The sequence below is a fragment of the Castor canadensis genome, chromosome 1, assembly GCF_047511655.1.
Source record: "Castor canadensis chromosome 1, mCasCan1.hap1v2, whole genome shotgun sequence".
NCBI lineage: Eukaryota > Metazoa > Chordata > Mammalia > Rodentia > Castoridae > Castor > Castor canadensis.
Genome location: NC_133386.1, coordinates 155311800 through 155336242, shown reverse-complemented (window position 1 = coordinate 155336242; position 24443 = coordinate 155311800). Strand labels below are relative to the sequence as shown.

Here is a 24443-nt window from a genome sequence, read left to right as displayed (position 1 = left end):
CTCTAATTTGGAAGCACAAGAGATGGCAAATAGCCAAGGCAATATTGAGCAAAAAGAGCAATACAAGAGGTATCACAATACTTGACTTCAAGCTATACTGCAGAACCATAACAATAAAAACAGCACGGTACTGGCACAAAAACAGACACGAAGACCAGTGGAACAGAACGGAAGACCCAGATATGAATCAACGCAGCTACACCCACCTGATTTTTGACAAAGGTGCCAAAAACATATGATGGAGGAAAGACAGCCTCTTCAACAAGTGTTGCTGGGGAAACTGGATATCTGCATGTAGAAAACTGAAACTAGATCCATGACTGTCACCTTGTATAAGTATCACTCAAAGTGGATTAAGGACCTTAACAGAAGACCTGAAACTTTGAAGCTAGTGCAGGAAAGAGCAGAGAATACACTAGAATTAATAGGCATAGGCAAGACTTTCTCAGTAGAACTCAAATGGCTCAGCAACTAAGACAAAGAATTGACAAATGGGACTACATGAAATTAAAAAGCTTCTGCACAAGCCGGGCACCAGTGGCTCATTCCTGTAATCCTAGCTACTCAGGAGGCAGAGATCAGGAGGATCGTGGTTCGAAACCACCTGGGCAAATAGTTCATGAGACCCTATCTCGAAAAATTCCTTCACAAAAAGTGCTGGTGGAGTGGCTCAAGGTGTAGCTCCTGAGTTCAAACTCCAGTACAAAAAAAAAAAAGTTTCTGCACAACAAAAGGAATGGTCACAATTGAAAAGGCTGACAACAGAATGGGAGAAAATCTTTGTCAGCTATATATCTGACAAGGGATTTCTAACTGGAATATACAGGGAGCTCAAACAAATAAACCTCCCCAAAATTTGCCCAGTGAAGAAGCAGGCAAATAAACAGAACAGTTTTTTTCAAAGGAAGAAGCCCAAATGGTCACACACACACACAAAAATACACTGGAAAATGCTCAACATCCCTGGCCATAGAGGAAATGCAAATCTAAACCATATTAAGATTCCACCTCACTCCTGTGAGAATGGCTACCATCAAGAACACAAACAACAAATGTTGGTAAGGATATGGAGAAAAGGAACCCTCATACACTGCTGGTGGGAATGTAAATTAGTATAACCATTATGGAAAAAAGCATGGAGGTTCCTCAAAAGACTAAAATTAGATCTACCTTATGATCCAGCAATACCGCTCCTAAGGATGTATCTGAAGGAACGTAAGTCAGATTACAGTAAAGGCATCAGCCCAGCCATGTTTACTGCAGCATTATTCACAATAGCTAAACTATGGAAAAAGCCAAAATGCCCTACTGCTGATGCATGGATTTTATATACAATGTGTGTGATATTTATATACAATGGAATCTTATTCGGCCAGAAAGAAGAATGAAATTTTGTTATTTGCAGATAAATGGATAGAACTGGAGAACATCATCTTAAGTGAATTTACCCACGTTCAGAAAGCCAAAGGCCACATGTTTTCTCTCATATGTGGAATATAGACCTAATACAAATACAAGTAATATTATGAAAAACAGGTCATGCTAAGGGGAGGTCACATACAAGAGGGAGAAAGGTGGGGTAAAAGAAGGAAGTTAAAAAGGTAAATATGGTTGATGTACTTCCTATACAAGAATGAATATTGAATTTTTAAATCTGTTGAAATCATCATAAGAAGGGGAGTATAATAGAAAGGAGAAAAATAGAGGAGATGAACCAATTTGGATAATAATACATACATACATACATACATACATAGAAGAGTCACAAGGAAACCAATGTACAGCTATCTTAAACAAACAAAAGTATCATTTTTTTTATAAAAATGGAAAACAGGAGAGCAGAACAGACTCTGTCAGGAGGGCTGATACCAGTGGGAGGGTGGAGGAGGTGGGGAAGGGGTGTAGGAGGGTGAACATGGTGCAATACTGTGTACACATGTGTGTAAATGGAAAAATGAGACCTGTTGAAACTATTCCAGGAATGGGGAGAGGGGGGATAAAAGAGAATGACAAAGAGGGTGATTTCAACTATGATACTTGATATATTGTAAGAACTTTTGTAAACGCCACAATGGACTCCCAACACAACAATTAAAACAAATTTTTTGAAGTTTTTTCTACTGGTCCATTCAAATGATGATTTACAATGTTATGTTTCCTAATATTGAGTCAATTTTGTATTCCTGAATTAAGTCTACTTGCAAAAAAAAGATTATATTCTTTTGAGATACAAGTTTTGGTTTTGACATCAGTACACAACAAGAATGTAGACGCTCTCCTTTTTCTCTCCTGTGGACTAGTTTAAATAGCATTGATTGTCTGCTCCTTAATGGTTTTCTAGAATGGAAACTGTCTCTGGTAGGGTTTTTTTGTTCTTGTTGAATTGGGGTTTGAACTCAGGACTTCATGCTTGCAAAGTATGCACTCTACCACTCGAGCCACACCTCCAGTCCATTTTGCTCTGATTATTTTGGAAATGGAGTGCCACAAATTATTTACCCAGGCTGATCTTAAACCTTGGTTCTCCAGATCTCAGCCTCTCAAATAGCTATGATTACTGGGGTGAGCCACTGGCACCAGGCTTTGGGTCTGCTGTTTTTATGGTGTTAGCTCTCTGACAATTTTTCTATTCCATGTATGGAAGTAATTCTAATTAGACTTTCTCTGCTTTCTTTTTGTTTCTTTGATGTTATTTTTCTTCTTTTAAATCAATGATTTGATACTTACTTTTCATTCCCACTTTTTATTGATATAATCATTTAAAATTAATCATTTTTATTTTGAATGGTATAAACCTATTACCTATTCAAAACTTAAATTTTAATAATTAAGAAAAGCCAAACCAATATACAAAATTTTCACTGAACGAACATGGTGCACGCATCTAACATAAACTGACCTTGACAACCAAATATTGAAATTTTCCTACCTTTTCTTTAGCACTTACCCTGCATGGAATCCAATTTAGCTTTAATTAGCATTCTTAGCCTTCCTATTTCTTGCCTTTTCAGTTCGTCAAGTTTTGTCCTCACGTGGTGACTTACTAAATCCAGCTCTTTGCTTAGCCTTCCACTCTGTTAACATAATTAATAAATTAGATTTATCCTATAATCAATTTTTTGACAAGATGTAACTATTAAAAAATAGTGTTATAATAAATTAGTGATACTTTAAATCTGACATTATTAAAAGCATTTCTTTCAGAAAAGTTTCAGTTTATATTTCTAAAATCAAAACAACCCAAATGTCCATCAACTAATGAGTGGATAAACAAATATAGTCCAATCTTCCCTCAGTTCGACCCCTGGAATGGGGTGTGAGATACCAAAACCCACAGTTGCTTAAGTCCCTTCTACAAATGGTATCGTATTTGCATATAATCTATGCAACATCCTCTTCTGTATTTTGAATCACCTCCAAATTACTTATAATATCTAATATGATGTAAGTGCTATATAAACAGTGGCTATACTGTATTGTCAAGGGAATGAGGACAAAAAAAAGTCTGTATAGGTTCAGTAGAGATGCAATTTTTCATATATTTGTAATCCAACGTTAGTTGAATCCACAAATGTGCAACCCACAGATATAAAGGGCCAACTATATATCCATACAATGTGATACTACTAAGCTATAAAAATCCTGGCATATAACACAGATAAGCCTTGGTAACATTATGATGGGTGAAAGAAGCCAGACACAACAGACTACACATCATATGATTCCATCTATATTAAATGTCCAAAACAGGTAAATCCATAAACAGGAAGTAGATTCCTTATGGCTGGAGAGAGAAGGGAAATTGGAAGTGACTGTATTAATAGATATGGCGTTTCTTTGGGGGGGCAATGAAAATGCTATAAAATTAGATAGTGATAATGATTTTATGACTCTATGGACACTAAAAAAACCACTGTGGTATATGCTTCAAAAGGGTGAATTTTATGGTATATGAATCATATCTTAACAAAGCTTTTTATTTTAAAAATAGTAACTTGGCCTCTTTAAAGCATTAGTCATTCCATACATAAACAGCTTTTCAAAACTTAGTTTTTTAAGGTTGTATCTTTTGATTACTTTTTTCACAGATGAGTGATTAGTAGGAGAATATACTGAAATGGGAAGCAATCTATTTTAAGGGGAAGACAGTCATTACTACCACATGAAACACTGACTGTCCAAGTGTGATCCCCACAGAAGCACAAGCCTACCTGGGAACATTAGAAATGCAGACCCCAGACTTACTGCATCAGAAACTCAGAGGGATGGGGAGGGCCAGGAACTTATGTTTTAACAATCCTGAACTCTGAAGACTACTGGGATAAAATAAAGGTGCCCAGAAAAATAAAGAATTAAAGTGTTGGGCATTCACTGGATTTGACAATGAAGAGTCACTAACATGGTCCCTCAAGTACAAATGGAGCAGTGGGGATGTCTGGGGAGTGAAAAACTGTAGTATGATTCCCATTTCAAAATGCTTGGCTAGCCGGGAGTCAAGGGTTCACGCCTATAATCTTAGCTACTCAGGAGGCAGAGATCAGGAGGATTGAGGTTTGAAGCCAGCCCAGGCAAATAGTTCTCTCATATGTGGATAATAGATCCAAAAGATAAATGTATACATAAAAACAAATATGATCATATACACACTTATATGGAGAACATGCTTGTAATAGTGGAACTACTCTATGGAACTTGGTGGGAAGGAAGAAAAGGTAAAGAGAATGATGGTCAACAATATTAAAATACATTGCACCTGTGCAGGTAGATGACATAAAAATAAGCATTGAAAGCTGTTGAATAATAGGGGGTTGGGAGGGAAATGATAAGGGAAGGAAACAGAGGGGGTTGAACTGATCAAAGTAAAATATATTCATAGCTGGGATACATTGAGAAACCCTTCAAACATTGACTTTGGACTTAAAAATGAAAGATAGGACTGTAAAACAGATATAGTGGGGGGTGGTTCTTGTGGGAGTGGGGAGGGTGAATGAAGGAGATGAAGGTGAGAGAACATGGTTGATGGGCTTCATATACATATATGAAATAGAACAATGAAGCCTCTTGCAATTGTTTATATGTGGGTGGGAAAGTGGTTGAGGGGGGCAAATGGTAGTGACAATTAAACCAATGTACAGAAGGCTAGATGTACAGAATTGTCACAATGAATCCCCTGTACAGTGAATAAAAAAAAAAAAAACTTGGCTAAAAAGGAAAAGACAAATTTTAACTTTCCCCGCCAGTTTTTCCTGAAATAAGAGTTTTTACTGGCTACTTGTAATTATTCCACTGATTTAGATTTTACTGTCTATGTAGCCAATTCTTTTTCATTAAAAAATTGTTTAACTTCATTTTAATATTTTTTGTTGTTGTTGTTGGATTCTTTTTGTGTTTTTTGTTTTGTTTTGTTTTGGGTTTCATCCCTTCCCCATCCATGGGGAATAGTAATTGACTAGGAAAGAGAGGCAGTTTGGGCTGGAGGTGTGGGTCAAGTGGTACAGTGCCTGCCTAGCAAGTGCAAAGTTCAAACCCAAGTACAGTGAAAATAAACAAAGGTAGGTATAAAAAGAATGCCCTTTTTTTTTTTAAAGAATTCCCTTTTGCCAGGCACCAGTGACTCACGCCTATAATCCCAGCGACTCAGGAGGATCACAGTTTGAAACCAGCCCCAGCAAATAGTTCCGTGAGACCCTATCATGAACCCTTCATAAAAATAGGACTGGTATGGTAGAGTGGCTCAAAGTGAAGGCCCTGAGTTCAAGCCCCAGTACTGCAAAAAAAAAGAAAAAAGAATTCCCTGCACTAAACCAAATATTTACTGTCTTCTTATTCTGAAGTTCTCCACATAGTATCTCCAAGATCCACATTTTCTGTTACCCTAAACAATGTTCTTAATTCTAATTGCAGGTTAGGAGGTATTGAAAGTTCTACATTAAATATCATTCGCCCTAAGAAGTGAGTTCCACAGTCTAATTAATCCTTCAGAGGAAGAGGAAGGTTATCTACAAAGACAGTTCAGAGGAGTTATTGGTAATAATGCTGTTACCTTTCCTTTAGAACAGTTCATGGCTTCCAAGAGAAAAGCTGTGAGCTAAAAGCCATATGTAAACTCCATTAAATACTAGTCTGAGGTGAATCAGTCTTACAAAGGAGCCCACACTGGGTATACAGACTAAAATAAAAAGGATTTTTGACCCAGAATGACCCCTTCAAACACAGTTTCTAATTCTGATTCTAGAAACAGCAAGGTAATTCTTTAGGAAAGCAATAAAAACAAATAAGGAGTAACATAAGCAAGCAAAACTATCTTGGGAAGCATAATCTAAACCTTTTAACTAAACATTTTTAATCACTAAGTGTAAGAGAAACCCAATGAAACTGATTCATTTCCCTTTGTGTCAAATTTTGACAGTTCTCTTTCTCATTATGAGTACTAAGGAGCTATCTAGCAGTATGTATAATAGGACTGAGGAAAATAGTTATATCTCTCCTATTACATGAGATAAAGATAATCTGCTAATCTGGACCTGAGTAAAACACCAGAACCTTACCGATTCTACACCTTGAAGAGCTTCCAACTTTCATCACATCCTTCACATGATCTACAAGGCCCTTGCCGTCTGGTCCATGACTCTACCCAATCTTATCTTTTGACTACTTATTACCTCCATTTCTCGCCCTGGGGTCTAGCAACAGACACTACAGTAGACCTTGGTCCCCATTGAGGAAAAACTGCGAATGCTCAGGATGCATAGAGCTCAGTCCCATACTGCAGATGCTTGACTAATCTTCCCAGAACACCCCATTTCTGCTGAAGACATGCCACCTTTCGAGAAATCCCAAACTTTGACTTCATTGATTAAATTAAGCATAATAAACCTTGATTTTCAGGTTTTATTTTGGTGGGAGGCATATTTTCACAAAATTAAGACAGGAAGCACACAGCAGCTCACACAATTTTAACATAACTGATGATAACACAGGATGACTGAGAGTGTATCTAAATCAGCTGAGCTGCATAATACACATGCAGGAATTTAAAATTTTTGTCTTTAACATGAAAAAATGCTCACCATCTCTAGCAATAAAGGAAATGCAAATTAAAACCACACTAAGATTCCACCTCACCCCTGTTAGAATAGCCATCAACAGCAACACCACCAACAACAGGTGTTGGCGAGGATGCGGGGAAAAAGGAACCCTCTTACACTGTTGGTGGGAATGTAGACTAGTACAACCACTCTGGAAAAAAATTTGGAGGCTACTTAAAAAGCTGGACATCGATCTACCATTTGATCCAGCAATACCACTCTTGGGGATATACCCAAAAGACTGTTACTCCAGAGGCACCTGCACATCCATGTTTATTGCGGCACTATTCACAATAGCCAAGTTATGGAAACAGCCTAGATGCCCCAGCACTGACGAATGGATTAAGAAAATGTGGTATCTATACACAATGGAATTTTATGCAGCCATGAAGAAGAACGAAATGTTATCATTCGCTGGTAAATGGATGGAATTGGAGAACATCATTCTGAGTGAGGTTAGCCTGGCCCAAAAGACCAAAAATCGTATGTTCTTCCTCATATGTGGACATTAGATCAAGGGCAAACACAACAAGGGGATTGGACTATGAGCACATGATAAAAGCGAGAGCACACAAGGGAGGGGTGAGGATAGGTAAGACACCTAAAAAACTAGCTAGCATTTGTTGCCCTTAATGCAGAGAAACTAAAGCAGATACCTTAAAGCAACTGAGGCCAATAGGAAAAGGGGACCAGGAACTAGAGAAAAGGTTAGATCAAAAAGAATTAACCTAGAAGGTAACACCCACGCACAGGAAATCAATGTGAGTCAATGCCCTGTATAGCTATCCTTATCTCAACCAGCAAAACCCCTTGTTCCTTCCTATTATTGCTTATACTCTCTCTACAACAAAATTAGAGATAAGGGCAAAATAGTTTCTGCTGGGTATTGAGGGGGTGGGGGGGAGAGGGAGGGGGTGGAGTGGGTGGTAAGGGAGGGGGTGGGGGCAGGGGGGAGAAATGAACCAAGCCTTGTATGCACATATGAATAATAAAAGAAAAATGAAAAAAAAATTTTTTGTCTTTAAATTTCCTTTGGTTTTTAAATTTTATTTATTTATTTATTTATTTATTTGACCACACTTGGTCAAACCCAAACATAATAAATTTGCAAATAAGTGGTTTACTGTACTTCCTGTTTCCTATCTACCTCGTGTCTTGGTACCCTTGCACCTCAGCCTCTGTCCTCTCTACACTTACACCTTTAAGTTCTGGCACAATCTCTACCAGGAAGAATGATTTCTCACCTTTCCCCACTGCTTCATACTGGATTATGTGTCTGTCCTCTACATCTCTATAATAATAGCTCAACATATAGTTATCTGGATATGATTTTCCCTTAGAGCTAGGAATAAGTCTCATCTTTGTATGCCCAGAATTTATCTCTGTGTTTAGCATGCTTAAAAGTTTGTTAAATAATTATTTAATTATATTTACCTTTATTTCCTCTATGTCTGCTTTCTGGAGCTTCTCTCTGAAATGTTTATCTGTTTCCAGCACATCAATCACTTGCTTGAGGTACTCATCATAATAAAGTCCAGTATCCTTCAAATTAAGAAACAGAGTGATGCTTCTGAAACTTTTCCTTGTCTGAATCTAAAGACATGAATTTCATAACACAATTTCTACAAATGGTATTATGGCATATCAACTTTGATGGTTTCAACAGTCAAGGTGAAAAAGCTATTATTATTATTTTTTTTTTTTTGGCAGTACTGGGGTTAGGACTCAAGAGCCATGAACTTGCAAAACAGGCACTCTACCAGTTGAGCCATACACCCAGCCCTTTCTCCTATATTTATTTATTTTTGGTAGGACTGAGGTTTGAACTCAGGGCTTAATGCTTGTAAAGCACTCTACCATTTGAACCACACCTCCCCTCTATTTTGCTCTGGTTATTTTTTTTCTGGTTATTTTTTTGAGATGCGGGTCTCATGACCCTCATCTATTTGCCTCAACTATTTGCCTGGACTGGCCTTTAACTGCAATCCTCCCAATACCAGTCTCCCAAGTAGCTAGGATTACAGGAATGAGCCACCAGTGCCCAGCTCCCTTGATTAATTTTGAGACAGGGTCTCATTCTTATGCCCGGGTTAGCCTGGGCCTCAACTTTCCTGTTTATGCTTCTGTGTAGCCTAGATGACAGGCACACACCACCATGCCCAGCTCTTTATTGGTTGAGACGGGGAATCTCACAAACTTTTTGCCTGGGCTATCCTCAAACTGTGATCCTACTGATCTATACTTCCCAAGTAGGCAGGATTTCAGGTATGAGCCACTGCATCCAGTTAAAAAGCTGTATTTCTTAAATGAAGAGTTTTGTATCAGGAACAATATCATGTTTTATTATAAAATAAAGATAGATCTTATATAAAGATAAATAGATAGATAGATAGATAGGCAGGCAATACCGGGGGGTTTGAACTCATGGCTTCATGCTTGCTAGGCAGGCTTGAGCCATTCAGCCAGTCCTTTTTTGGGTTAGGTGTTTTCAAGATACGGTCTTTCAAACTATTTTCCTGGGCTGGCCTTGAACTATGATCCTCCTGACTTCTGCCTCCTGAGTAGCTAGGATTATTGACATGAACCACTAGCACCTAGCTCCTATATGGTTTTTTAAAAACGAAGATTTAACCAGTAATATTAATTGGTTTCTTCCCCATTGTCTTCTGTCTCTCCTTTGAATAAATACAACAGTATTTTCTTGGCTGGTTAGCTCTACTCTGAAAATGCATTATGATTAATTCTTCTACATACTAATTACATTAAATAAACACTGGCTAATGTTAAACAGCATATGTTTGTTGAACACCGTTTTCACTACTAGTTCAGAAATAGTTCCTTACCAGGTACTGGTGGCTCATACCTGTAATCCTAGCTATTTGTGAGGTTGAGATCGGAAAGATCGAGGTTTGAGGCCAGCCCAGGGAGATAGTTCGAGAGACCCCATCTATAAAAATAACCAGAGCAAAATGAATAGAGGTGTGACTCAGTGGTAGACCACTTGCTTTGAAAGCATGAAGCCCTGAGTTCAAACCCCACTACCACCAAAAAAAAAATTCTAAATGTCCAATTTGTAAGCCATAAATATTAACAATATTTTAGTTATAATTCTTCACATTTCCCTTCATTTAGATGCAAATGAACTTTGTTTAATTTCATTTAGTTATAATTATATTCCATTTCATTTAGTTTTAAGCCCACCCATTTCACTTACTGGTGGTTCTATCTTTGAGCTTTCCACAGGTTGAGTATTTTGTACTTTTGTCTTGTCAATGTCAATAGGCACAGCTTCAAGAGCAGTAAGTAGACATGAAACCCAGAGAAAGCAATACTGTAGCAGAATGGTCCTCCACCTCATCTGAAATAAAGGAATACATAAAGTCCTAAAAAGATGTTTTAAAACTATACACATGCGTTCCTAATGTCACTTCGATAATATATTCAATCTCAAGAGGTTTCATACAACAAAAAGTACCTTATGACTTGCCAAAAATGATAGCTAAAATAAATCACAAAAGAAAGAAGGGGAGAAATTTTTTTCAGCCAAAATTAAAAAGACAAGACATAAAATTTTAAAGTTCAAACTGCTTATATAAGAAAATATTTGGATAACTCAAACACTTCAAATAAAGATGGGAAAGATGGCACTAAATTTAAAAAGATAGCACCAGATTAGGAAACAAGGAAGAAAAATCTATATATTTTTATTAATTAAAATACTAGTGAGCTGGCAGAGTGGCTCAAATGGTAGAACACCTGCCTTGCAAGTGTGAGGCCCTGAGTTCATACCTCAGTACCACCAAAAATAAATAAATAAAATAAAAACTTTAAAATAAATAAATAAAAATAAAATACTAGTGGGCTCAAGTTATTTCTGGATATAATTTTCAAACTAATTTTGAAAATAAACTGCTCTGTGAGAATTAGTCAATATAAAGACAAATAACTAGCTACAAATATTCTATTAATCCTATTAAATTATTTTATTATAGCCAATAGTTACTTTTTACATATCTTTTTAGTCAATAAGTTTTCAACTAAAAGGGTTGGCAGAATGTCTCAAATTGTAGAGCACCTGCCTAGCAAGTACGAGGAACTGAGTTCAAACCCAATTACCACTAAAAATGATAATAATAAGTTTTCAAATAAATAGATGAATAAAACATCAAGTAAGATGTAATGGGGTTGGAACAAAGGAACAGCATCTATTGCTAGTCTCATAACACTATTCAAATTTTATTTAATTTCTACATTCCATAATGTAGCTCCAGAAGTTTACAGTAAGAACTAGAATGAAGAAAGAAATCTTATATTCAATTGATTTTATACACAAATATATACACTTATATTAGGGTTCAAATTAAGAATGATGCTGAGCACATGCTTGACATGCATAAGGCCCTGGGTTTCATCCACAGTACACACCCAAGAAAGAAAAAGAGAGAGAAATTTGGCCTGGCCATCAATCTGGATTATGTGTCATTTAATTCAGAGTCTCCCAAACTTAACTGGTCACGGAATTTTTTTGTTTTTCTAGGATAGCATGTTATTACTCACAGATCACAATTTGAAAAAGAACACCTAACCTCATTATCACCACAACCCTAGGTAGAACCCAGGGCAGTGGCTCATTTCACAAATGAAGAAATTAATAATTAAACTGATTCCCTTCAGAACACTGTGTCATCATTAACAAAATCACTAAAACATTTTAGTACTATATCAATTTTTAGCATTTTTAGCACCTCACATTTCACAAAACTCACCCATTTAAGATACAGGAATTATCTAGTCCACAAAGATGCTGCTGAAAGCTTAGTTTTCCAGCCTGCCAGATCAGATCGTCTGGACGCCTGTCAGAAATGCCAGTGCTGGGGCTGGACCCAAAGCCTCTGGGTTAGGACACAGGAGTCACCTGGGATGGTAAGAGTGGCCTAAGATCCACTTTTCTACAGGATACTAGTCCCCAAACATGATTGTTGTGATAAAAGCTATCATGATGATGATAAAAGCGAAAGCACACAAGGGAGGGGTGAGGATAGGTAAGACACCTAAAAAACTAGCTAGCATTTGTTGCCCTTAATGCAGAGAAACTAAAGCAGATACCTTAAAGCAACTGAGGCCAATAGGAAAAGGGGACCAAGAACTAGAGAAAAGGTGAGATCAAAAAGAATTAACCTAGAAGGTAACACCCACACACAGGAAATCAATGTGAGTCAATGCCCTGTATAGCTATCCTTATCTCAACCAGCAAAACCCCTTGTTCCTTCCTATTATTGCTTATACTCTCTCTACAACAAAATTAGAGATAAGGGCAAAATAGTTTCTGCTGGGTATTGAGGGGGGGAGCGGGAGGGGGTGGAGTGGGTGGTAAGGGAGGGGGTGGGGGCAGGGGGGAGAAATGAACCAAGCCTTGTATGCACATATGAATAATAAAAGAAAAATGAAAAAAAATAAAAAAATAAAAAAAAGAATTTTGTTGTTGTTGTTGTTGTTTTGCAGTGCTGGGGCTTGAACTCAGGGCCTTTATCTTGAGCCACTCCTCCAGTCCCTTTTTTGTGATGGGTTTTTTTGAGATAGGGTCTCATGAACTATTTGCCCAGGCTGGCTTCAAACTGCAATCCTCCTGATCTCTGCCTCCTGAGTAGCTAGGATTATAGCTATGAGCCACTGGTGCCCAGCTGATTGAGAATGTTTTAAATATGCTTTTCCCCTCTATTAATTTCTAATTTTCAGTGTTTATCCTACACCTAACTAGAGCAACTAACTTAAAAAAATTTACTCTATTCCTTAAAAAGGCCTCAAAAAATGTCAACTGTTATTATAATGAAAGCAATGGAAAGAGTTCAAGTGCATTAGGTAGAAAAATAATGACCAAAAAAATATCTTTAAATACCAACATAATGCCAAAAGGTCAGAGATAGATTTACAGATTTTTGTGAACTGGAAAACATAAAATATTCAAAAGAAAGAGAGAGTAGTGACAAGGAGAAGCAATGGGAAGAAGGGGGCTGTCCTGCTTTTCTTCCATTACCAGGTCAGTAAGAATGGCCTTCTCCTTTCCTTTCTCACCTCTTCTTCCATAAGAAAGATACAGACCTTGAGAGGTGGCATTGAGCCAAAGTAGGCTGAAACAGTAACTCACCCAAACCACAATAGGATAATGTGAAATCTTAAATCCAGGGTCCATGTCAAGACAGCATGGATCCCACAGATATCAGAGCCTTGGATGTAATTACAAACTAAGCAGAGTTCTTAATCTCTTGGTATTCAGTAGACACAAAACAGTTTTCCAAGTCCTAAAGGGACAAATTGAGCTAGGTATAGAGGTGCAAGCCTATAATCTCAGCACTCAGGAGGCTAAGCAGGAGAATTGAGAGGTCAAGGCCAGCCTGGGCTATGTAGTAAAATCCTATCTCAAAAAAAATAAAAACAATTTCTGCCTAGAAGCAAGTGGGTAGGGGGGGTAGAGAGAGGGGGCAGGGGGTAAGGGGGAGAAAAGACCCAAACATTATATGCACATATGAATAAATGAAAAAAATAAATAAAAACTATTTTTGTTCCCAAAAAAATAAATGAATAAAAATAAAAACAAAACAAAACAAAAAAAGGACAGGGAAAATAAAAATTCCTATCAACACAAAAGCAGATTTCTTAACAATGGACTTACAACCAGTAGTTATCCAAATTAAGTTTACTTGTGTGTATGCTGTAAGAGAGAGAGAGACTGAGAGATGGGGGGTTTCCTGTTTTGATTATAGGGCAAGATATTCTGGAAGTGGTTAAAAAGCATGGTTATAGATAAGAAAGGTGAAAAGAGAACAGAGCGCAGAAACCAGTCTTTCTTTCTTGTAAATAGTCTCTGTTCCTCCCTCATGTATCTTTTTCTAACTCACTTCCTCAACCCACTTCCTTAACTCCTATTCCCTTTCACGTTAAGGCTAAAGGACTTTTTTTTCCTTGAAGAAATATTTATATATTATGTGTTGGAAGTCAAAGATAAATGAGACAGAAGCATCACTACCCTCTTACAGTGTTAATCTAGTGAGGAAGATATACTATGCAGTAAGCAATTGCAATTCAAAAAAAAGCTACTTAGTGTAGTGGCTCATGCTTGTAATCTCAGCTACTTGGGAGGCAGAGATAGGAGGATCTTAGTTTGTGGTTAACCCCAGGCACTGAAAAATAACTCAATGAAAAAGATCTGGGGACATGGCTAAACTGATACAGTGGTTGCAGCAAACCTGAGGCCCTGAGTTCAAACCCCAGTATCATTAAAAAAAAAAAATTTAAGGCTGCTTAAAAAACAATGGATACCACACTCCTTTTTCCGTTAAAGAAAAAAAGAGAGAGAGAGAGCCAAGAGCTAGTAGTCCATGCTTGTAATCCTAGCTATCTGGGAGGCTGAGATCAGGAGAATCCTGATTCAAGGCCAGCCTCTACAAATAGTTCAGATGATCCTATCTCCAAAGTAACCATAGCAAAATGGACTAGAGGTATAGTTCAAGCAGTAGAATATTTGCTTCACAAGCACAAAGCCCTAAGTTCAAACCCTAGTCTCACCAAAAAAATGAAAATGAAAACTCTTAAGAGGCATTAAAATGGTATTCAGAAATAGACATTTTCAGTTAAGTGAGTAACAACGTTAAATGCCTCTAAAAACCCAGAACTAGGCTGTTTTTAAGTCATAAGGTTCCTGATTATTTTATCTGAGGCTAATGGTTCTAGACTGGAAAAAAAAAAGGAAAAGAAGTTAAAGCACTAGTAGCAAAAGATTTCTGAACTTTATGCCTAAGTAATACAAGGAAGAGTGAATGGGCTTTGTAAAAATACAAATATACTTTCTAAAAACAAACTATTTTTTTGTTTGCTTGCTTGTTTGTTTGTTTGAGACATGGTCTTACTATATAGCCCAGGCTCAACTTGAACTCTCAGTCCTCCTGCCTCAACCTCCCCAGTGCTGGGAATACAGGTGTATACTACCAGGCCCAGCTTTTAGAAATAAAATCTTAATTTGTTTGTTTATTTTTCTGTGGCACTGGGTTTGAACTCAGGACCTACACCTAGAGCTACTCCACCAGCCTTTTTTTGTGATGGATTTTTTTCTTTTTTCTTTTTTCTTTTTTTTTTTTTTTTTTTTTGAGATAGGTGCTCACAAACTATTTGCCTGGGCTGGCTTCGAACTCAATCCTCCCGATCTCTGCCTCCTTGACTAGCTAGGATTACAGGCGTGAGGTATAAGGTGCCTGGTGTTAATTTATTCTGCACCTCGTTTCTAAAAACCCTAAATGATTGGGTTTTTAGATTCTTCTTCATTCCAATCTCTATTCCCTGAATTTCAGTTTCATTTGTTCTTGAAGCTGTTAATTTCAATTCACTTTTTTTTAACCAAATCATGACAGTGGCCAAAATAATGACAGTTTAACCACTTCATATTACAAAATAGGGATCCATTTACACAGTATTTACAAAAATAAGTCTGGAAGGAAATAAAATGTTATTATGCCTTGGGGCTGTGGTATAGCTCAGTGGCAGAATGCTTCCTTAGCATGTGTGAAGCCCTGGGTTCAACCCCCCCCCCAGAAACCCCCATAAAAATTGGTATGATTCAATAAGTTAAGCAAGGACCAGTAGTAAAAAGAAATTTCAAAACAAGTAACAGTTATTTATTAACAAACTACTTTTAACTAGCAAGAAAGGCTGGTGGAGTGGCTCAGTGGTAGAGTGCCTGCCTACAAGCATGAGGCCCTGAGTTCAAACCCCAGTGACACCAAAAAAAAAGAAAAAAAAAACTAGCAAGAAAGCCCAAAAGTGTGCCCATTTGACCATACTGAACACTGAAATGGGTTATACTGACCAACATAAATTTACTTTCTGATGATTAGTTTGTGATACCCTTGGGATAACTTGTCTGCACCATTTAAGTGCCTTGCTTACAGCAAGCAGCTCAATAGATGTTAGCTCATTTTAACGAAACCATAAAGTGCACAAAAAATAACTATTGAGCATTTATGAGTAATTTATTTATTTACTTATTATTTTGATGGTGGTGATACTGGGGCTGGAACTTAGGGCTTATTGCTTGAAAAGCAGATGATCTACCACTTGAGCCACACCTCCAGTTCATTTTGCTCTGGTAACTTTGGAAATGGGGCCCAGGCTGGACTCAAACTTCGATCCTCCTGATTGCAGCCTCCCACATAGCTAGGATTATAGGCATGAGCCATTGGTACCCAGTTTATGGGTCATTTTTTAAAATAACCAGAACAAATCCTCACAAAAAAATGCTTCTATAATGATCATGGAATAAAAAGGAAAAGAAACAATATCTTGGACAGAGATTATTTCTTTCTATAGCCAATGGTCAGACTTAACGCTCTGCAAATTGCAAACGCTTCTGTAAGTATTTATCATAGCTTACAAATGTCAAAGGTGAAAGAGGAAAAGATCTATACTATAACCAAGACTTCTATTTCCATACTGATATCCAAATCTTTCCTTCCTCCTTAGTAGCAAAAGTTCAATTTTATTGAGGGCAGCCATGCAATCAGCTACATTTCTCTGCTTTCTTGTAGCCTGAATGGCCCAGGACATCTCTAGAAAGAGAAAGCAAGCGTTCTTCTTTGCCTTTAACTAGCTGCCTGGAAGTTCACTGTGATGGTTAGAGGTCTGGCAACTGCCTTGGACTGTGAGTAACAGGGTATACCTTAGGGATAACAGATCAAAGAAATGAAAGAAGATTAGGACTCCGACGACTTCGTGAAATCACAACACCTATCCCAGACTGCCTACTTAAAGAACTATATTAAATGAGAAAATAAATATTATGTGCTTAAGCCACATTAAGTCTGGTTGGTTTTTTTCCTTCCTTTGTTATTATTGGTAGTGGTGGTTATTTTTACTTGCCACAAAAGGCAATCCCCACCGTGTACTGGGGGTTGAACTTAGGGCCTTGTGCTTGCTAGGCAGGCACTCTACCACTTGAGACAGGCCCCCAGCCATTTTTGTTTTAAGTATTTTTCAGATAAGGTCTCTCATTTATGCTCAGGCAAGCCTGGACCTTGTCCCTCCTATTTATGCTTCCTATATAGTTGGGATAAGAGGGGCATGAACCCAGCTTTTATTGGTTGAGATTGGGTCTCAAGAACTTTTTACTTAGTTTGGCCCGAGCTCTTTTTTTTTTTTTTTTTTTTTTTTTTTTTTTTTGTCTTTTCTTTTTTGGTGCTGGGATCAAACCCAGGGCCTCACGCATGCTAGGCAAGCGCTGTACCACCGAGCTACATCCCAGCCCTTAGTTTGGCCTGGAACAGCAATCCTCCTGATCTTTGCCTCCTAGTACTTTAGCTAAGGTTATAGGAATAACTACAGCTGGCTAAAAGGCAATTCTTTTTTAGGGAGGGGAAGTGGAGGGGGACTGGGGTTTGAACTCAGGGCTTTGCGCTTGCAAAGCAGGTGCTCTACCTCCAGTCTGTTTTGCTCTGGTTATTTTGGAGATGGTGGGGGGGTCTCAAGAACTATTTGCCTGGTCTGGCCTCAAACTGAGATCCTTCTAATCTTAGCCTCCCAAGTAGCGAGGATTGCAGGTGTGAGCTACTGATGCCCAGTATAAAAGGGAATTCTTAACTGAGCACTTACCTTTAGACAGTAAAGAACTTGTATCTCCTGTTTACAGATGAGGCAACTGAGATCCACAGAGGTAAGATGAATTATACAATATTAAGTTAATGAAGAGGTGGGTCTTAGCTCCTAGCCCAAGGTTTGTTTTTTCTTTTCATGAAACACTGACTCTTAGGTTCTAAATGTTAAAAAAAAGAAAGACAGACAGAAAAAGATACATTAAACATAATCATGAATTTAGTCTTATTATAATGATAATGGCATATAAAAGTTGCATGTATTTGTCACATTCTGTGAAAAGAAATGTACCAAATTTTTATGATGTAGAAGGAGATTAAAAGATAACACATTCCAGTGGGGAGGGGAAATGTATAAAATAAGCAAAGTAAAAGACCAGAATAAACCAAAATGTTGATTTATCATGCCCAAGGTTTTTTGTTTGTTTCTTTGTTTTTTTGCATTGCTCCCCTCTTAAATAACTAAGAGGAATTCCAATTAAAAGTGTATTTTATTTATTTTTTGTTGGTACTGTGGTTTGAACTCAGAGCTTCTCACTCACTACACAGGTGCTCTATCACTTGAGCCATACCTCCAGAACTTCAAATTTTACTTTTCTCAGAATTAAGACTTTAAGATAATAGGATAACTTTTCCTGTTAAATCCTTAACTGGAATATTTCTTTACTCTTACCATTACTTCAAAAAAATAACTTGATCTCATTCTGTTGCAGATATCAATAATAAGATAATGCATTTCAAATCCTTTTTGAAACCACACTACATAATACAAAATAGTTAGCTCAAGCACAAACTCATTCATTGGTGAATATAAACAATTCTTTTTAAGTTGTCTTTTTTTTTTTCTTTTGGTGGGACTGGAGGTTTGGAGTGAGGGCTTTGAGCTTGGACAGCAGGCTCACTATACCTCTAGTCCATTTTGCTCTGGTTATTTTGGAGATAGGGTCTTCTGAACCGTTTGCCCAGGCTGGCCTTGAACCTTCATTCTCCCAATCTCAGCCTCTCAAGCAGCTAGGTTTATAGGCATGAGCAAATGGCACCCAGTCATTTCTCAGGAGTCTTAGAAAAATAAGAAAATAAAGTACTTTCACATTTTAGCAACACATATATTTCTTTTCGTAGATGGTATATTTACTATAAAAATTTACACAGGGCTGGTAGAGTATACCAAGTGGTATAGCACCTACCTCGCAAGTGTGAGGCCCTGAGTTCAAACCCCAGTACCACCCACAAAAACACAAAAATCATGTAGGCAGAGAAAGGTTCGCATACATGTTACATTTGTTTCTTCTTCTCCTTTTCCTTCTTTTTCTTTATTGTGATGGCGATCAAACCCAAGGCTTTTTTGCATACTAAGCAAGTACTCTACCACTGATTACATCCACAATCTTCTACTTAGTTTCCTGAGTCTTGATTTTCCTACGTATAAAATTGAACATTTAATACTTCTTAAATTTGTTGATGGGATGAAAATAAGAATGAATATAAAGTAGATAGTATATTATGTAATAATAACAACTGCTCAAGAAATATTAAGGCACTTCTTATCTTGAATATCAAATATGGGCCAGGTATGGTGGAACATGATTATGATCCCAGCACTCAGAAGGTTGAGGCAAGAGAATGGAGAGCTCAAGGCTAGCTGAGCTAAATAGCAAGATCTTGTCTCAAAGAAAACCCACAAAAATGAAATGTATTTCATATCTATACACATATACATACATATATATCCATATATATGAAATCTTTTCCATAAACAAAAGTCATAGAAATTAAAAGTCAAGGCCAATTTGATATACAATCTTTAAAATTCAGTTTTGAAAGGCCAAATTAGAGCTTTTCCCTGAGCACTGCTATAACCAAAGCCCTGATGCAGCTATAAGCCAATGAATGTAACACATCCAACAAACATGGAACACATGTTCTTCCTCCCAGCCATTAAAGCCAACCTGTAACAAGAAAATCAACTGTTTTTCTCAAAGACACTGCCCTTAGCCAGGAAACCTATTTCAATGTCATAATTCTAACAGGGAAAAGGGATACAGCAGGGGAATGAAATGGCTTCTGAGTTTCAATGACAAGGGCAACAGGTAACCTGATTCTCACCTCTTTCTCTTTGAAAATGAGAGGTGAACCAACAACAGGTGTTGGCGAGGATGCGGGGAAAAAGGAACCCTCTTACACTGTTGGTGGGAATGTAGACTAGTACAACCACTCTGGAAAAAAATTTGGAGGCTACTTAAAAAGCTGGACATCGATCTACCATTTGATCCAGCAATACCACTCTTGGGGATATACCCAAAAGACTGTTACTCCAGAGGCACCTGCACATCCATGTTTATTGCGGCACTATTCACAATAGCCAAGTTATGGAAACAGCCAAGATGCCCCACCACTGACGAATGGATTAAGAAAATGTGGTATCTATACACAATGGAATTTTATGCAGCCATGAAGAAGAACGAAATGTTATCATTCGCTGGTAAATGGATGGAATTGGAGAACATCATTCTGAGTGAGGTTAGCCTGGCTCAAAAGACCAAAAATCGTATGTTCTCCCTCATATGTGGACATTAGATCAAGGGCAAACACAACAAGGGGATTGGACTATGAGCACATGATAAAAGCGAGAGCACACAAGGGAGGGGTGAGGATAGGTAAGACACCTAAAAAACTAGCTAGCATTTGTTGCCCTTAATGCAGAGAAACTAAAGCAGATACCTTAAAGCAACTGAGGCCAATAGGAAAAGGGGACCAGGTACTAGAGAAAAGGTTAGATCAAAAAGAATTAACCTAGAAGGTAACACCCACGCACAGGAAATCAATGTGAGTCAATGCCCTGTATAGCTATCTTTATCTCAACCAGCAAAACCCCTTGTTCCTTCCTATTATTGCTTATACTCTCTCTACAACAAAATTAGAGATAAGGGCAAAATAGTTTCTGCTGGATATTGAGGGGGGAGCGGGAGGGGGTGGAGTGGGTGGTAGGGGAGGGGGTGGGGGCAGGGGGGAGAAATAAACCAAGCCTTGTATGCACATATGAATAATAAAAGAAAAATGAAAAAATAAAATAAAAGAATCTGAAGAAAGGCAAAATGGTTCTGTACAAAAAAAAAAAAAAAATGAGAGGTGATGGAAAAGTGAGGTCCAAAATTAAATGTCAGGTGTATGACCAGCTGAGCTGGCATTTAACCCTACCTTGATCAAGACATCATTAGTGTTGCCAGTATCCATATCTGTAGAAAAGTACATCAGTCAAGGAAGCCATTACATCTCCTTTTTTTTCCCCCAGTCTTAGCAATAGGTTGCAGTATTCTTTGTAATAAGCTTATAAAAAGCAGAATGTTGCTAATCTGTATCACTCAATAGACATTTATATGTACTGTACTTCAGATAACTAAAATTACAATATGTCAAAAAGTTCTGTTAAAAGTAAAAGGGTGGGACTATCTCAAGGTCCATTAAGTTGCATGCAAATTTTACAATCAGAGAACTCTGAATCCAGAAGTGATCTTAATCCAGTTCAGTCTCTACTTTCATAAAAGATTTTAAAAGAACAAGGAAGTTAATTGACCTGGCTAAGACTATTTGGCAGAACCAAACAGTCTGCCAATCTGGACATCAAATTCTACCTAAGTATACTTTTCACCATATTGTGGGTTTTAAAAAGTTTTAAACTTAAAGTGACTGAAATTTTTCCTTGAATAAATTAAATTATTAAGAGCTTGTTGTTTAAAGTCTATTCTTGTATTAAATATAAAAATAGCTGGATGGGTTGGTACACTCTATAATCCTTGCTACTTGTGAAGTTGAGGCTGGAGGATTGGGAGTTCTAGGCCAGCTCAGGCAAAGTCAACAGTACCCTATCTCAAGAACAAATTAAAAAAACAAAAAGGATATAGTTATGGCTTAAGTGGTAAAGTGCTCACCTAGTAGGCACTAGGCCCTGGGTTCACTCCCGACTACTGAAAAAACCAAACAAACAAAAACTCGTAAATTTAGTTTGGTTTGTCTACCAAAATCAAAAAGACACTAGAATGGATCACTGTGTTTAGTGTGCATAATAACTAGCATTTTGCAAAGCACCCAAATTGCCTTAGTTGTGCTTTCATTTCAACTGGTATTTGAGCACAAATAAACTTATCAAAAAGCATGCTGAAAGGATAATGTATCTTGTGATATGAACAGTAAGTATTTTGGCAGAGCAGAGAAAGGTAAACACAACAGGGGCTCCACTATTAGGAGATGGGAAATGGGCAAAATTAGGATAGCTGAAGAAACAGCATGGGAGACTGAAATGAATTTTTGACTCACAAGAGAAAGTCAGACCAGACCATGGAAAGTTTGAAGACCAAGATAAGAAATCAAAGTGTCCATGTTCAATCTTATTAATAATAATCTGATATTATTATTTCAGATTTCACTTGTTAATTCTAATTTGCTATGATTTTAATTTTTGACCCTATTAACTGAGAAGCATTTGTTGAAACATTTGTTTATTTAATATTTGTTGAATTTGCTCAAGTTTTATAAAACAAGAACACACTCAGCTTAAATCAGGATGAGTTATGAGGCGATTTCTAAGAGGGACAAAACCTAAGAATCTGGACATTACAAGAGTCCAGTTAGTTAACAGAATCCACCAAGGAAATACTTAAGAAACAAATAACTTTAATAGGTAGTAAAAGAAGCCATAGGTTATCTGTCCCAAATCTATTATAGTACATACTGCTAAAAATCCAATTCCTTAAAGCAGTGATCTCAAAATTTTAAGATTTTGAAAGACCAAAATCTCCTTCAAACAAAATTGACCATCAGAAATATTTGCCCTTAGCCTCTCCCTGCCTTTTTTTTTCTTTTTAAGTGGTGGGTCACTATGTTACCCAGGCTGGTCTCAAAATTCCTGAGTTCAAGTGATCCTCCTGCCTCAGCTTCCATTAGTAGCTGGGATTGACTATAGGCACGCATCACTAGCATCCTGCGGTCTTTTGACCACAATTTTAAAAAAAAGCTTAGTGTTCATATTCATTCACGGACTTAATAGAGCCTTACTGAAAGGCTCAGATATTAGGTTAGCTGTGTAAAAATTGCATTACCCAATGTAGGAGTTTAGTGGACACTGAGGATCTCAAAAGGTTTTTTTCTCCCATATGTTAGAATAAGGGTTCGTGTTCATTTTCATTCTCTCCCCTCACCCCAACTCCACTTCTTTCTCTCTAGTATTGTAAAATAACTACCATCTAACCACCAACCACAATAACCACAGCTGCTCACTGAGTTAACACTTAGCAGGTGCAAAGAAAGTACCATCTTTCTCTTCCCCTAAAACCAAAAGGGCTTATCTCGCGCCTAATTTGTCACTTCAGGGAAAACGATGATACTATGAACTGGCACGAACTTTCTCCTAAGTGTCAGGAGATGCTAGCTTCCCAGAATCAAGAGAAGAGCAGGATTCACGGGCCTACCTTTGCTCGACCGCACGGGAGGCGGCGAACCTCAGCCCAGAATTGGTGGGGGGAAAAAAAAAAAAGCCCTTCTCACCAGGGGGCATCCCCCTCGTCCAGTGCGGGCCCAGACCCCGCTGGACCCCGCCCAAGTCTCGGTCCTGCACCGACCCCCGCCTGCTCTTGCCAACAGCCCATCTCCCTCATCGAGCCCGAAAAAAGCTTGGGTGCCCTGCAGCTGAATGGAGCGACCCCACGCCTCAGGCTCGAGCTGGGAGTCCCCTCCCCACCCGTGCCCGCCCCCTGTACGGCCCCCGCCAAGCTCACTGCTCTGACAGGGCAGGTAAAGACCTGAGCCTTATCTCAGGACCCGCACCAGTCTCGCTCGGTTCGATCCGCACCCACCTCCAGGCCACCGACCTCACCTTGCAGGGTCTCCGCCTGCCGAACGTCTACAGCACAGAACGCTGTCTCGCAGTCTCAGGCCCACGGCTTGGCTGGGTCTCTCAGCCAACCACGCGTGCCCGCCTCCTGGCTGCCATGGCGACAGACCCCGCCCCCTGCCGCCACTGATTGGTCTGGCTCTGTTTCGCGGAGGACGCCTATTGGCGGAGCGGAGAGGAGGCCTCACCGACAATCCGGGAGGCGGAAGGTGTGGATAGTTTAAGCAAGATGCTGGGGGAGGCTGGGACAAGAGGGACGTGGCGCTCTGCGACGCCCGCAAGAAGGCCGCGCCTCTTCCTTTCCTGGCTTTCCCGGAGGAGCCTGTGGAACAGGACTTGGGTGAGGTTCCGCCGGTGTTCAGACAGAACCCTGAGTATAGCCTCTCTCTTGGTCACCGGTCTGTGCCTCTGCAGCACCCACGTGGGGGTCGGAGAAGGGCTGTCAGGCCCCTTTACACTCACAGGCTTCACGCCGGGTCCCGAGCCTCCTAATTTGGCGGGAATCTACTCGCCTTTATACCCCTCCCTCCTGCTGTGCCATGAGTCACTGTGGCCTGATTGCCTTTACCTCTCCTGATCTCACGTTCATCTGCAGCTGTATCTTTCTCTACATTCTCCCCCATAGAACTGAGACATCTTCAAACACCTCATTTTAAAGATAGGAAACAGGCTCAAAGATGTACGTGACTGGGGAGTTAGAAAGCCTTTTGGAGCCTTCAGGCTGGTGTCCAAGAGAGAGCGTGCTTGAGATGCACAGATAAGATACTGGTCGGCTTGAGGGTTAGGGTGTGAAAGCCACTTGAGTGCCAATTAGCACCATGGAGCCAGATTGCC

General features: G+C 38.7%; 1 protein-coding gene across 11 annotated transcripts in view; it reads right to left on the bottom strand.

The window, feature by feature from the left end:
* Nucb2 (nucleobindin 2) overlaps positions 1–23746 on the bottom strand; it is a 59484-nt gene extending 35738 nt beyond the window's left edge. For 3 of the 11 annotated variants that reach the window (XM_074042421.1, XM_074042411.1, XM_074042460.1), the window contains exons 1-5: positions 23592–23731; positions 17724–17883; positions 10303–10446; positions 8523–8681; positions 2948–3074 (exon numbers count right to left, since the gene is read on the bottom strand). In XM_074042421.1, coding sequence (XP_073898522.1) covers positions 2948–3074; positions 8523–8681; positions 10303–10446 — 430 coding nt within the window. In that variant the 5' untranslated portion in view covers positions 17724–17883; positions 23592–23731. Of the gene's footprint in view, positions 1–2947; positions 3075–8522; positions 8682–10302; positions 10447–11854; positions 12004–17723; positions 17884–18629; positions 18782–18994; positions 19130–20920; positions 20959–23571 lie in introns of those variants that run through there. The other 8 variants (XM_074042431.1, XM_074042465.1, XM_074042440.1 and 5 more) reach the window with 8 other exon arrangements.
* Between the last annotated feature and the right edge of the window lie 697 nt (positions 23747–24443).